The sequence below is a fragment of the Misgurnus anguillicaudatus genome, chromosome 12 (assembly GCF_027580225.2).
Source record: "Misgurnus anguillicaudatus chromosome 12, ASM2758022v2, whole genome shotgun sequence".
NCBI classification, from domain to species: Eukaryota; Metazoa; Chordata; class Actinopteri; order Cypriniformes; family Cobitidae; genus Misgurnus; species Misgurnus anguillicaudatus.
Window position 1 is genome coordinate 36,441,495 of NC_073348.2, and position 16,051 is coordinate 36,457,545.

At 38.9% G+C, this 16,051-nt stretch overlaps 1 protein-coding gene across 1 annotated transcript in view; it reads left to right on the forward strand.

The window, feature by feature from the left end:
* Window positions 1-15,367, forward strand: part of prlhr2b (prolactin releasing hormone receptor 2b) — a 29,456-nt gene extending 14,089 nt beyond the window's left edge. The window contains exons 2-3 of the mRNA XM_055207786.2: window positions 9,581-10,042; window positions 14,166-15,367. Of these exons, the coding sequence (XP_055063761.1) occupies window positions 9,615-10,042; window positions 14,166-14,802 (1,065 nt within the window). The 5' untranslated portion in view covers window positions 9,581-9,614 and the 3' untranslated portion in view covers window positions 14,803-15,367. The remainder of the gene's footprint in view (window positions 1-9,580; window positions 10,043-14,165) is intronic.
* The last annotated feature ends 684 nt before the right edge of the window (window positions 15,368-16,051 follow it).

Genomic DNA, 16,051 nt, shown 5'->3' on the forward strand with positions numbered 1-16,051 from the left:
CTCCGAGTCACAAGTCAAACGGTCCAACCCCCGTGTCTCTACGATGTTCTGATGCGGAGATATAAGGCTTTGTTTACTCTGTTGCTAGGGTAATGTATTTGGTTGCTAGGGAAAAAATTGGCATCCCATAATGATTACACTCCGAGTCACAAGTCAAACGGTCCAAACCCCGTGTCTCTACGATGTTCTGATGCGGAGATATAAGGCTTTGTTTACTCTGTTGCTAGGGTACTGTATTTGGTTGCTAGGGAAAAAATTGGCATCCCATAATGATTACACTCTAAGTCACGAGTCAAATGGTCCAACCCCCGTGTCTCTACGATGTTCGGATGCCGAGATATAACTGTTTGAATTTTATGTTGCTAGGGTTCTCAAAAGTGGTTGCTAGGGGCGTGGCTTAATACCTATGTAAGGATCCTGAGAGACTGATTGGATGCCTGAGTAAAATGAGCCCACCCCCATGTCTCTATGACACTGTGGTGCAAAGATATCCATCTGGGCATTTTATAATGGCAGTCTATGGAAGATGTTGCTAGGGTGCCCAAAAGTGGTTGCTAGGGGCGTGGCTTAATAGCTCTGGGATGATCCTGAGAGACTGATTGGATGCCTGAGTGAAATGAGCCCACCCACTTATCTCTACGACACTGTAAAGCAAAGATGTCCCATCTGGAACTGTTTTATTCCCTTATATGGGCATGTTTCCTCAATGGGAATTTTCGGGTGCCTCTTACACCCCAGGGGTACAACTTAAACCCCAATGTCATGTATGTTCTTACATAGCCTACCACCCTCTTTAAATTTAGTAACCCACATGTTTCTACAAAATCCTCACTCGTACCTATGACCCGTCAAAATTTTTGCAATGGTAAGTCTATGGGATTTTGCCCCATTGACTTTTCATTGGGCATTTTTGGGCACCTCTTACACCCCAGGGGTACAACTTACACCCCATTGTTATCCATGTTCTTACAGAGCCTACCACCCTCTTCAAATGTTGTAACCCACATGTTTCTACAAAATCCCCGAGCGGAGCTATGACCCGTCAAAGTTGGGCGCAATGTTAAGTCAATGGGATTTTTCGGGTGGTTTTTCGCCCCCCTTTCGGAAATTCTGCACCCGACCGCTTATAAAAGTCATAGCCACCATCTCTTCAATAAACCGGTCGATTTGAGCCCTCTTTCATGGGACTACGGCAAACCGTGCGGGACGAGTTACGCGCCGAAAAAACGTGCAGACATAAGAATAATAATAATAATAACTAGATAGGTACATTTCCTGAAGAAAATGTGAGTGGTGCTTGCCGTGGCAAAATTCTGGGGAACATATATGATTATACTCCAAGCGAAAAGTAAAAAGATCCAACTCCCGTGTCTCTACGATGTTCTGATGCGGAGATATAAGGCTTTGTTTACTCTGTTGCTAGGGTACTGTATTTGGTTGCTAGGGAAAAAAATGGCATACACTAGTGATTACCCTCCGAGTCATGAGTCAAACGGTCCAACCCCCGTGTCTCTACGATGTTCTGATGCGGAGATATAAGGCTTTGTTTACTCTGTTGCTAGGGTACTGTATTTGGTTGCTAGGGAAAAAAACGGCATCCACTAGTGATTACCCTCCGAGTCACGAGTCAAACGGTCCAACCCCCGTGTCTCTACAATGTTCTGATGCGGAGATATAAAGCTTTGTTTACTCTGTTGCTAGGGTACTGTATTTGGTTGCTAGGGAAAAAATTGCCATCCACTAGTGATTACAGGCCGAGTCACGAGTAAAACGGTCCAACTCCCGTGTCTCTACGATGTTCTGATGCGGAGATATAAGGCTTTGTTTACTCTGTTGCTAGGGTACTGTATTTGGTTGCTAGGGAAAAAATTGCCATCCACTAGTGATTACAGGCCGAGTCACGAGTAAAACGGTCCAACTCCTATGTCTCTACGATGTTCTGATGCGGAGATATAAGGCTTTGTTTACTCTGTTGCTAGGGTACTGTATTTGGTTGCTAGGGAAAAAAATGGCATACACTAGTGATTACCCTCCGAGTCATGAGTCAAACGGTCCAACCCCCGTGTCTCTACGATGTTCTGATGCGGAGATATAAGGCTTTGTTTACTCTGTTGCTAGGGTACTGTATTTGGTTGCTAGGGAAAAAAACGGCATCCACTAGTGATTACCCTCCGAGTCACGAGTCAAACGGTCCAACCCCCGTGTCTCTACAATGTTCTGATGCGGAGATATAAAGCTTTGTTTACTCTGTTGCTAGGGTACTGTATTTGGTTGCTAGGGAAAAAATTGCCATCCACTAGTGATTACAGGCCGAGTCACGAGTAAAACGGTCCAACTCCCGTGTCTCTACGATGTTCTGATGCGGAGATATAAGGCTTTGTTTACTCTGTTGCTAGGGTACTGTATTTGGTTGCTAGGGAAAAAATTGCCATCCACTAGTGATTACAGGCCGAGTCACGAGTAAAATGGTCCAACCCCCGTGTCTCTACGATGTTCTGATGCGGAGATATAAGGCTTTGTTTACTCTGTTGCTAGGGTACTGTATTTGGTTGCTAGGGAAAAAATTGCCATCCACTAGTGATTACCCTCTGAGTCATGAGTCAAACGGTCCAACCCCCGTGTCTCTACGATGTTCTGATGCGGAGATATAAGGCTTTGTTTACTCTGTTGCTAGGGAGCTGTATTTGGTTGCTAGGGAAAAAAATGGCAACCCATAATGATTACACTCCGAGTCACGAGTCAAACTGTCCAACCCCCGTGTCTCTACGATGTTCGGATGTCGAGATATAACTGTTTGAATTTTATGTTGCTAGGTAGCTCAAAAGTGGTTGCTAGGGGCGTGGCCTGGGAGTGGCCAATGATGTGCCCAATTGTTACATACCTAGTCACAAGTAAAACGGTCCAACCCCTGTGTCTCTACGATGTTCTGATGCCGAGATATAACCGTTTGAATTTTATGTTGCTAGGGTGCTCAAAAGTGGTTGCTAGGGGCGTGGCTTAATAGCTCTGATACTATCCTGATAGACTGATTGGATGTCTGAATAAAATGAGCCCACCCACTTGTCTCTACGACATTGTAAAGCGAAGATATCCCATCTGGAACATTTTTACTTCCTTATATGGGCATGTTTCCTGCCCCATTATAAGTCAATGGGGCACTTTTGGGTGCCTCTTACACCCCAGGGGTACAACTTACACCCCAATGTAATGTATGTTCTTACAGAGCCTACCACCCTCTTCAAATAATGTAACCCACATGTTTCTACAAAATCCCCGAGCGGAGCTATGACCCGTCAAAGTTTGGCGCAATGTTAAGTCAATGGGATTTTTCGGGTGGTTTTTCGCCCCCCTTTCGAAAATCCTGCACCCGATCCCTTATAAAAGTCATAGCCACCATCTCCTCAATAATGCGGTCAATTTGAGCCCTCTTTCATGGGACTACGGCAAACCGTGCGGGACAAGTTACGCGCCGAAAAAGTGTGCAGACATAAGAATAATAATAATAATATCCCTGAGCAATAGTAATAGTGATGCCTTGCATAAATGCAAGCACCACTAATAATAATAATAATATCCCTGAGCAATAGTAATAGTGATGCTTTGCATAAATGCAAGCACCACTAACTAGATAGGTACATTTCCTGAAGAAAATGTGAGTGGTGCTTGCCGTGGCAAAATTCTCGGGACAATATATGATTATACTCCAAGCAAAAGTAAAACAATCCAACTCTCGTGTCTCTGCGATGTTCTGATGCGGAGATATAAGGCTTTGTTTATCCGGTTGCTAGGGTACTGTATTTGGTTGCTAGGGAGAAAATTTGCATCTACTAGTGATTACACTCCGACTCACAAGTCAAACGGTCTAACCCCCGTGTCTGTACGATGTTCTGATTCGGAGATATAAGGCTTTGTTTACTCTGTTGCTAGGGTACTGTTTTGGTTGCTAGGGAAAAAATTGCCATCCACTAGTGATTGCATGCCGAGTCACAAGTAAAATGGTCCAACCCCCGTGTCTCTACGATGTTCTGATGCGGAGATATAAGGCTTTGTTTACTCTGTTGCTAGGGTACTGTATTTGGTTGCTAGGGGAAAAAATGGCATCCACTAGTGATTACCCTACGAGTCACGAGTCAAAAGGTCCAACCCCCGTGTCTCTACGATGTTCTGATGCGGAGATATAAGGCTTTGTTTACTCTGTTGCTAGGGTACTGTATTTGGTTGCTAGGGAAAAAATTGGCATCCCCTAGTGATAACACTCTGAGTCACGAGTCAAACGGTCCAACCCCTGTGTCTCTACGATGTTCTGATGCGAAGATATAAGGCTTTGTTTACTCTGTTGCTAGGGTACTGTATTTGGTTGCTAGGGAAAATATTGGCATCCCATAATGATTACACACTGAGTCACGAGTCAAACGGTCCAACCCCCGTGTCTCTACGATGCTCTGATGCGGAAATATAAGGCTTTGTTTACTCTGTTGCTAGGGTACTGTATTTGGTTGCTAGGGAAAAAATTGGCATCCCATAGTGATTACACTCTGAATCACGAGTCAAACGGTCCAACCCCCATGTCTCTACGATGTTCTGATGCGGAGATATAAGGCTTTGTTTACTCTGTTGCTAGGGTAATGTATTTGGTTGCTAGGGAAAAATTTGGCATCCCATAATGATTACACGCTGAGTCACGAATCAAACGGTCCAACCCCCGTGTCTCTACGATGTTCTGATGCGGAGATATAAGGCTTTGTTTACTCTGTTGCTAGGGTAATGTATTTGGTTGCTAGGGAAAAAATTGGCATCCCATAATGATTACACTCCGAGTCACAAGTCAAACGGTCCAACCCCCGTGTCTCTACGATGTTCTGATGCGGAGATATAAGGCTTTGTTTCCTCTGTTGCTAGGGTACTGTATTTGGTTGCTAGGGAAAAAATTGGCATCCCATAATGATTACACTCTGAGTCACGAGTCAAATGGTCCAACCCCTGTGTCTCTACGATGTTCGGATGCCGAGATATAACTGTTTGAATTTTATGTTGCTAGGGTTCTCAAAAGTGGTTGCTAGGGGCGTGGCTTAATACCTATGTAAGGATCCTGAGAGACTGATTGGATGCCTGAGTAAAATGAGCCCACCCCCATGTCTCTATGACACTGTGGTGCAAAGATATCCATCTGGGCATTTTATAATGGCAGTCTATGGAAGATGTTGCTAGGGTGCCCAAAAGTGGTTGCTAGGGGCGTGGCTTAATTGCTCTGGGATGATCCTGAGAGGCTGATTGGATGCCTGAGTGAAATGAGCCCACCCACTTATCTCTACGACACTGTAAAGCAAAGATATCCCATCTGGAACTGTTTTATTCCCTTATATGGGCATGTTTCCTCAATGGGAATTTTCGGGTGCCTCTTACACCCCAGGGGTACAACTTAAACCCCAATGTCATGTATGTTCTTACATAGCCTACCACCCTCTTTAAATTTAGTAACCCTGATGTTTCTATGAAATCCTCGCTCTGACCTATGACCCGTCAAAATTTTTGCAATGTTAAGTCTATGGGATTTTGCCCCATTGACTTTTCATTGGGCATTTTTGGGCACCTCTTACACCCCAGGGGTACAACTTACACCCCATTGCGATCCATGTTCTTACAGAGCCTACCACCCTCTTCAAATGTTGTAACCCACATGTTTCTACAAAATCCTCGAGCGGAGCTATGACTCGTCAAAGTTGGGCGCAATGTTAAGTCAATGGGATTTTTCGGGTGGTTTTTCGCCCCCCTTTCGGAAATCCTGCACCCAATCGCTTATAAAAGTCATAGCACACCTCTCCTCAATAAACCGGTCGATTTGAGCCCGCTTTCATGGGACTACGGCAAACCGTGCGGGACGAGTTACGCGCCGAAAAAACGTGCAGACATAAGAATAAGATATAATAATAATTATAATAATAAGTATGCAAGATAATAATAGTGATGCCTTGCATAAATGCAAGCACCACTAATAAGTTTAGAATGAAGAACAGTATGTTGGCTTTTTCAAGCCAACATAATGAATTGTTGTAATTCATGGGACTTAACGGTGGATGGTGGGGATGCTCAATTGCTTCTTGATGCCAAGACTTTAATGTACGTGTCCACACAGAAATTAAAATTCAAAACATTTTCTGAGTAAATGAAAACGTCATGTATGGAAATAGTAAAGTGCATGTATGTTTTGAAACATAATCAAATGTTAATAAAATGTAACATTCTGTACCTCATATTCAACTTACAAATTTCTTATCTCCACAGCAAATAGAGCAGTTTTGCCTTTACTGTCCCAATACTTAAGGGAGTCAAGGTTCATTCATTCATTCATTCATTCATTCATTCCCTACTGAAAAATCCAGCTAAGACCAGCACAAGTTTGGTTTTAGCTGGTGTAACAAGCTGGTCTAGCTGTGTTTTGGTCTCTTTTTAAGCTGTTCTAGTTGTGTTTTAGCAACCTGATCTCACGAATTTCCGTGGGATAGTCACAGAATTTTTTGCTAATTTTTCCGTGGCATTCTCACAGATCCCCTCATTTTTACGTGGTCCTGCCATGGACTTTTCTTTTCTTACCATTGTCGCTTCAGTTTAGGGTTAAATTTACATAAAATGACATCCTTACCCAAACCCACCTCTAACCCCAACGCCAGGCGGCAAATGTTTAAAGTTTAAAAAATATAAAAGAATAAATCAGAAAAAATAGTATAAACCAATACTTAAAGTGACATACTGACACAGACACCAAATCTAACCCTAAACCGAAGCGACAATGGTTTGAAAATAGGAAAAAGCAGATGAGTAACCAATCTCTTAGAATGCCACGGAAAAATGCGGAGATCCGAGAGAATGTCACGGAAAAATTAGCAAAAAATTCTGTGACTATCCCATGGAACTTTGTGAGATCATGTTGCTTTTGGTCACTTTTTTAAAGCTGGTCTAGCTGGACTTAGCTGGTCAGGCTGGAAGATCAACTGACCAACCAGCTTTGCCAGACTAGGAGCACCAGCTTAAACCAGCAACGGCCACCTTAAACCAGCTACCAGCTTATGTTGGTGTTAGCTGGATTTTTCAGTAGGGTTCACTCATGCAAATATGGCTAAGGAGCAAGAACGTGCATTATTTACATTACATGTAAACTTTACAACTTAAATGAAAATAAATCACATTAGAAAATTGATTTAATTAAATGAAAATAGACATGATTTATTGGAGATATCATAAACATCAGTGATTAATGTTCTTATCGGTAAAATTAAATGTATGTGTGACCCTGGACCACAAAACCAGTCATAAGCCGCATGGGTATATCTGTAGCAATAGCCAAAAATACACTGTATGGGTCAAAATGATAAAATGTTTTAATGTCAAAAATCATTAGAATATTAAAGATCATGTTCCATGAAGATATTTTGTAACTTTGCCACCGTAAATAAATAAAAAATGTATTGATCATTAATAATATGTGTTGCTAATAAGTTTACACTGTGAAAATGCAGCATTTTTGTTAAATCAACATAGATTTTATATAAAAATATAAGTTACACCATTTTAACTTGTTTGTCAACTTAGCACATGTCAAAACTAAAAATTTCTTAATAATTTCTTTGCGATTTTCGTAATATTTTGATTTTTTTTGCACACTCAGATTTCAGTTTTTAAAATAGTTGTTTCTCTGCAAACCATACATCAATGGAAAGCTTATTCAATTTAAAAAAAGACCCTTCAGGCTGGTTTTGTGGTCCAGGGTCACAAATACTGGGTTCCCACAGGTCCTGGAAATCCTTGAAAGTTTGTGAATCTGGGGAAAAATATTCAAGGCCCTGGGAAGTTTTTGAAAATATACATACATAGATACAGGTCATTGGAAGTGCTTGAATCTATTTTATGCAAGAAGTGTAGTGTAGGATAATATCATAAAAATTCTAGACTTTTTAAGCATACTGTACGTGCTAAACTGTTCGCTTTAAATGCTTATATGTTCTGTATGCGAATATTGATTCATACCAAAATGCTTTTTTTTTGCATAGTTGTGTTTGACACATGAAAACATCTCGGGTTACGTATGTAACTGTTGTTCCCTGAGAAGGGAACGAAACGCTGCGTCTCCCTTGCCATACTTCCTGCGTCCTTGTAACTCCGTCTTTGGCAACATTTCAGAAAGCGATATACTTCCTGGCTCCCGCGTCACCCTGTTTTTGTTGTTAAGCCTCACTATTGGTTGAATTTGATATACACATTCAAATGCACTTACTTCTGGAGGGGTCCCCAAAGTGTCACCGCAGTGACGTAGTGTGAGTTCCCTCCAAAGGGAACTGTAAAAATGTATCCTAAAAGGTAACACAATGTAACCTTGCTCTCACTTGAAATGTGTCCCCACGTTTAGTCCTTGAAAGGTCCTTGAATTTGAAGTTAACTAAGGTGTGGGAACCCTGGAAATAGGTGCATTTGAAAAACTTGCACTATGTAACTTGGATTGTAAATGGAGAAGTTTGTTTATCAGCCATATTGTGTTGTTGGTTCAGAGGTTAATTTACCGTGACAGGTAGATAGTGGGTAGATTTATAGTGTTGTAGGACTCAGCCGAACCATAAAGAACATAATTACTCAGTCACATCACTGTATAGATCTTTAAGGCTACGCTATAGCCACTGCAACCGTTTTGCAATGCAATCAAGTTAATTTAAGTAAGACATACGACTCAAAAATGCATAAATCCCAACCTTTAGGAGGTATAAAGTGGGTGAGGTCTTAATAAAGTGAAGAATTAATGATGAATATTTAGTTAACCTGTTTAAAATACCTTGTAAATGTGTCATATCTGACATTTTTAAATTAATTAAAAAATCCTCAGAATTCACACAAAGTTCTGCTACAGTGAAGGTAATTTCACCTCACAAAATCTTTTGAATATTCAAGGGGCCATTTTATGAACAAACTGTGAAATTATACATTTTTAAAATCAAACTTACAAAGAATACAATACAAATGCCAATTGACAAAATGCGAAATGACTGGCAGGTTGAATGCAAATGTCATTTTTAACGTCATTTAAGTGCCGCTACATTCACATGCTGCCATTCATCACTTCCTTCCTTTAAAAGCGAAGGACCATTAACTAAGGAAGAAATGTACATGCTGCTGTGTTTTAAAATGCTTGCATGCTGCAATAAGATGGTTTAAATGCTTCAATAGTACAAAACAGTATTAAGTGTCACTCACACGTAGAAAAGGGAAAAAACATTAAAATTCAAAAGGAAGTATACTCAACGCAGGTTTCAGGAATATTTTGACTTAAATTTGCTTACCTATTAAACAGAAAGTATGACGTGAAATCAGGTATTCTTTACTTAAAAAATGTAAGTAAACTGTGCAAGCTTTATTAATCAAAATATTTGTGCTACCGTAAGTCTTTTTTTTAGCACGGTATTTATAGTTTTAAATTAAAAATAATAATAATAGATAATCTGTCAATTATAATGCAAGTCAAAGTCGGCTATGAAACACTAATGTAGTCTCCATTCAGGAAGTCAGTTGTTTAGTAACGATCTTGTGTTTTTTCCAGCAGGTGGAGACTTTGGAGAACTTGTGTCTAGAGAATGGAGAGTTCTGGTTGGCCGGGTGAAACCGAGCCTCCTGAAGGCCACGTTTACGAAGTGACGGTGGTCCAGAACACCACGGCCCCTCACAATCACCCATTTGCAGACGTAGCTCTGCTGCAGACCTTCAAACCACTCATAATACCCTGCTACGTTCTCGTGGTGCTGGTGGGCGTCTTCGGCAACTACCTTCTGATCTACGTCATCTGCCGCACAAGGAAGATGCATAACGTCACCAACTTCTTCATCGGCAACCTGGCCTTTTCGGACATGCTGATGTGCGTGACCTGCGTCCCCTTTACGCTGGCCTACGCCTTCAGTCCACACGGCTGGACGTTCGGGCGCTTCATGTGCTACCTGGTGTACCTGATCCAGCCAGTTACCGTATACGTTTCCGTATTTACTCTAACGGCCATCGCCGTGGACAGGTGAGCTCAACCATCCGACTTTGCTAATGATCTCTTGAATGGCTCATCACATGCTGTGCTTTTACACGGCAGCCAAGTGTGGTTAAAGTGGCACAGGTCACTTGAGATGAAAAGACCCTCCGAAGCTCAGAATACAAATAGAAATGTTGTGCTTTTGATAAAGGTCCATGGATGTCTGCTTTGTGCGAGCGTCTGAATTATATTGGAAGGCTTTGGAGGTCATTAGAGGTATGATGGGGAAGGTGAGGGTGTTGGTTAAAGAAAAGTGTCACGGTTGACATCATTTCCTATAGTGCTTTGATGTTCGTTAACAATAGCAGTCCGACTGATTTCTTGCATTTGGATCTCAGTGAATTTCACAAAGCCATAGTTGTGAATGGAAAGGTTTTATTAACCAACATTGTCTGATGTGCTATTCACATATAAGAAGGTTAGAAGTCATGTCAGGGATCTAGATGTGCTCACTGCATATATTACAAGTTCGCATTAACATGTAATCAACAGGTTTGCTGCCGTAACATGGCTGCAGCAGGTGTAGTGATATTACACAGCGCCCGAAAATAGTCCCCTTGGTAACTTTCAATAGCAGGGGACTATTTTCGGGCAATGCGTAATATCATTGCAGCCATGTTACAGCAGCAAAGTCCTTGATTATTACGCCAGAATGAGAGTATAGTTCCTAGCATATCTTCATAGCGTCTCTTTTATCATAAACCCTTTAGACGCGTCTGCAGCAGGCACTTATTTTGACAAGACACGTGATGCACATAGGTTCATTTGACGCACCAAACACATATTTTGAAATTACGAACCACAAACATGACAGGCTACATGTTATGACGAACTTCGGATCATGCGCCCTCAAAACGCAAGAATGAGAGTATAGTTTTTTTTTTAAAACTAAAAAAAAACACTATTGAGAAACACCACAAGGAACCATGCAAATTACAATGGGGCATTTGTGGGTGAAAATGTGCAAAAAACTTTAAATGTTTTCAAAAAGCTTTTATTTGCTTTATGCTAAATTAATATTTTTTTTCCTTTGATGTTAGGTCAACTGTCCAAGTATATCTGGCATCAAATTTTGTCTTTTTTTTTGTTCTTCTGTGATAATGACACTCTTTGATAATGACATTTTGTGTGCAACCATGTCTCTCTCCCAGAGAGTTTGTTGTGTTTCGTGTGCTTTCTGTTTCTCAAAGAATTCCAATACTAGCTCCAGAATTGGGTCACATTTTATCCTTCCATGTTTCTGAACTTAAGCTGAGTTGTATGCATTAGAGGTCTTCACTGAGGACCCGGCACACGTACGATTCTGGGTCTATATTTTATATGGTCAGAAGGAGTCGGGTCAGTTTGAGTTTAATTACTCCTGGTCCCAGGTCTGAACCCGAGTCGATCGGAGAACGGCCGTGATCAGAGTCAGTGAGCTATAACGCCCCTTGTGCATTTTAAATTATGCCTTTCGGCGATAACAACTGGCTCTTGTTTTGAAAGTCATGACCACGCGCTGCACTTTCTTTCTTCCTTTTTTTAATAATTGTATTATTAATGTACCATCTTTCATCTTTTTATATATATAAAAACTGTTTGCTCAGAGAGCACAAAGATGCCCTGCAAAAAATGACTTTCTTACTTAGTATTTTTGTCTTGTTTTAAGCACAAATATTTAAAAATTCTCAAGTAAAGATGCATTTTCTTGAAGAGCAAAATAACCTAAGAAAATAAGTCTAGTTTTAAGACAAGAAATATAAAATTTAAGAGAATTTGTGGATTAAATTTGTGGATTTAACTTGGCAGATTTTTTTGCTTGTTTTATCCACAAATTCACTTAAATTTGATACTTTTATCTAAAAACTAGACTTATTTTCTTAAGTTATTTTGCTCATCAAGAAAAAACATCTTGATTTAAGAATTTTTATTTGTACTGAAAACAAGACAAAAAGTCTTGAAAATTATTTTTTGCAATGCATTGCACTGAACGAGCAAAGATTAGCTGACTGAAGATATAAAAAACCAAATGCAAATCTAATAAATTTATACAGCCGTATAATTTTGTGGCTTTTTTGGCCACAAACAACCTGAAAAGGTAGTACATTTGAAAAACCCACAAGGGTTAATATAACATACATATTGTATTCAATAGACCACCCCATTGGCAGATTTTTTTTTTGCTTGTTTTAAACACAAATTCACTCAAAATGTATATTTTTGGTAAAAAAACTGGACTTGTTTTCTTGGGTCATTTTGCTCATCAAGAAGGCACATCTTGATTTGGGAGATTTTAGATATTTGTACTATAGAAACGGGATAGGAGTACTATGTGGGAAAGTCCTTTTTTTGCAATGTAAAGTGTTTTTGTGGTGCTTTGACAAACATTGCCAGTTTTTTTCATGTCAAAGAGAGTTTGGGGTTGGATTTATGAAATATAATGTGACATTAATATAAATGTTCTAGAAATCAAAGTATTGTGTTATGGCACACGTTACTATTTTTTGTCACACGTACACACAGCAAAAAATGATTTTCAAGAAAAAATGTCTTAGTATTTTTGTCTTGTTTTAAGTAAAATTATCTAAAAATTCTTAAATTAAGATGCTTTTTCTTGATGAGCAAAACGACCAAAGAAAATAAGTTTAGTTTTTAGACCAAAAATATCAAATTTAAGTGATTTTGGGCATAAAACAAGCAAAAAAATCTGCCAATGGTGTAATCAAAAAATCTTGAAAATTTTTCTTAAACACTAAATTCAAGAATATTTTCAAAAAAATTGCTTACCCCATTGGCGGATTTTTTTGCTTGTTTTATCCACAAATTCGCTTGGATTTGATACATTTTGTCTAAAAACTAGACTTATAAGTTATTTTGCTCATCAAGAAAAAACATCTTGATTTAAGAATTTTTATTTGTACTGAAAACAAGACAAAAATACTAAGTAAGAAAATTATTTTTTGCAATGCATTGCACTGAACGAGCAAAGATTAGCTGACTCAAGATATAAAAAACCAAATGCAAATCTAATAAATTTATACAGCCGTATAATTTTGTGCCTTTTTTGGCCACAAACAACCTGAAAAGGTAGTACATTTGAAAAACCCACAAGGGTTAATATAACATACATATTGTATTCAGTAGACCACCCCATTGGCAGATTTTTTTTGGTTGTTTTAAACACAAATTCACTCAAAATGTATATTTTTGGTCAAAAAACTGGACTTATTTTCTTAGGTCATTTTGCTCATCAAGAAAACACATCTTGATTTAAGAAATTTTAGATATTTGTACTAGAAACAAGATAAAAATACTATGTAAGAAAATCATTTTTTTTTTTGCAATGTAAAGTGTTTTTGTGGTGCTTTGACAAACATTGCCAGCTTTTTTCATGTCAAAGAGAGTTTGGGGTTGGATTTATGAAATATAATGTGACATTAATATAAATGTTCTAGAAATCAAAGTATTGTGTTATGTCACACATTACTATTTTTTTGTCACACGTACACACAGCAAAAAATGATTTTCAAGAAAAAATGTCTTAGTATTTTTGTCTTGTTTTAAGTAAAATTATCTAAAAATTCTTAAATTAAGATGCTTTTTCTTGATGAGCAAAACGACCAAAGAAAATAAGTTTAGTTTTTAGACCAAAAATATCAAATTTAAGTGATTTTGGGCATAAAACAAGCAAAAAAAATCTGCCAATGGTGTAATCAAAAAATCTTGAACTTTTTTCTTAGACACTAAATTCAAGAATATTTTCAAAAAAATTAGCTTACCCAATTGGCAGATTTTTTTTTGCTTGTTTTATGCACAAAATCACTTAAATTTGATCAAATTTCATTGGTATTATATGGTATGATACTTTTACTGAAAACAAGACAAAAATACTAAGAATGTTTTTTTGCAGTGTAGTAAACCATCTTGTGTCAGTGGGTAATGATTGCCTTTATGACTGGGATACATTGGTTATAATAAGTATAGCCCTGGATCATGTGAACTGAGAACTGTCATCTCCATGATGATGCCATAGAAGAACCATTTTGGTTCTCCAAAGAACCTTACAGTCTCAAAAGAACCATTTCTTTGGGCATGTATCACTAACAGATGGCAAATTCTCCCATTTCTGCAGGTACTATGCCACGGTGCACCCTTTGAAAAAGCGCACCTCAATGCAGGCTTGTGCCTATGTGCTGTCTGGCATCTGGCTGCTGTCTTGTGTGCTGGTAGCACCCGCCGTGGCCCACACCTATCACGTAGAGTTCAGAGAGGAAGGCCTTACCATCTGTGAGGAGTTTTGGTTGGGCCAGCAGACCCAGCGACTGATCTACGCCTACAGCACACTGCTCCTCACCTACATCCTCCCTCTGTCCGCCGTCTGCGTCTCTTACCTGTGCATCTCCGTCAAGCTACGCAACTGCGTGGCCCCCGGACACCGCACGCGAGATCAGGCCGAAGCCCAGCGCGCTCGCAAGCGCAAGATCTTCAGGCTGGTGGCTCTGGTAGTGGCGGCGTTTGGAGTCTGCTGGCTGCCCATCCACGTGTTCAACGTGCTGCGCGACATCGATATCCACCTCATCGACAAGCGTCACTTCTTGGTGATCCAGCTGTTGTGTCACCTGTGCGCAATGAGTTCGTCCTGCTGCAACCCGTTCCTGTACGCGTGGCTGCACGACCGTTTTCGATCCGAACTGCGCAAGATGTTCACCTGTCATCGTCGCATCGGCATATCTGCAAACCAATGCGCGACAGCCAGCGTGGTACTGTGAACTTAAGAGGGAAGCATTTAATATTTATGAATGATCCACAAAATGTAAATAATGGATGGATTCAAGCTTACACAAATATGTGGCACATAATTATTTTTACGAAGTTATTCACTAGCATTTCTCCTGTATATCTCAATGGAAATCATGCTTTTTGCTCATGGGCAAAGAATTCTTGCCAGCAAAATATGATACGGCATCAACCAGAAGGGGCTTACTGGCCATTGCTAACTCCCATGGGATGTGCTCAGAGCTTGCAATGGTAGGAAGTAATATATGTTAGGAAAATAAGGTCAGATTTACTTTAGGTTGACTGAAGTGGATGTTCAAGCAGTGACCCTGGACCACAAAACCAATTATAAGGAAGTTTTTAAAAATTGAAGTTTATGCATAATCTGAATAAATAAGCTTGATGTATGGTTTGTTAGGATAGATACAACTATTTGAAAATCTGGAATCTGAGGGTGCAAACAAAATATCCAAATATTGATAAAATCGCCTTTAAAGTTGTCCAAATAAAGTCTTTAGCAACACATATTACTAATGATAAATACATTATATATATATATATATATATATATATATATATATATATATATATATATATATATATATATATATATATATATATATATATATATATATATATATATATATACTAGGGCTGGGCAAAAAAAATTTTTCGATTAACCGTTTTTTTTTTACGTGGTCGATTTAAAATCGATTCTCAAAAAGCAGAATCAATTTTTTTCTATTTATTTCCGCAAACATTGAATGTAAGATTAACGTTAATCGTTATTGAAGTATTTTAGATTTCGCAAGCAAGACAACGATAGTGTTGTGGCTATTAATTTCTTTTTATTAATTACCCACTTGTAAATTGCTGTTCACTGTTCTTTTTTATTTATATAGTATTTGTATTAAATCTATATTCATTGAGTTGAATCGAGAATAAAAAACAACCCGAGAACAGTAATCGAATCGAATCGTTTTGATAGCTTGTGAATCGAAATCGAATGGATCTGGAACATCTGAATCGATAACCAGCACTAAAATATTTATGATAGGAAATTTACAAAATATTTTCATGGAACATGATCTTTAGTTCCTAATGATTTTTGGCGTAAAATATCGATAATTGAACCATACAATACTGAAAAAAATTATTCATTCAATTTACTCATTTTTTTTAAGGTAAGTGGTTGCAATCAATTTTTTAAAGCTACATTTAAACAAAAGTTTTGTTTTTTTT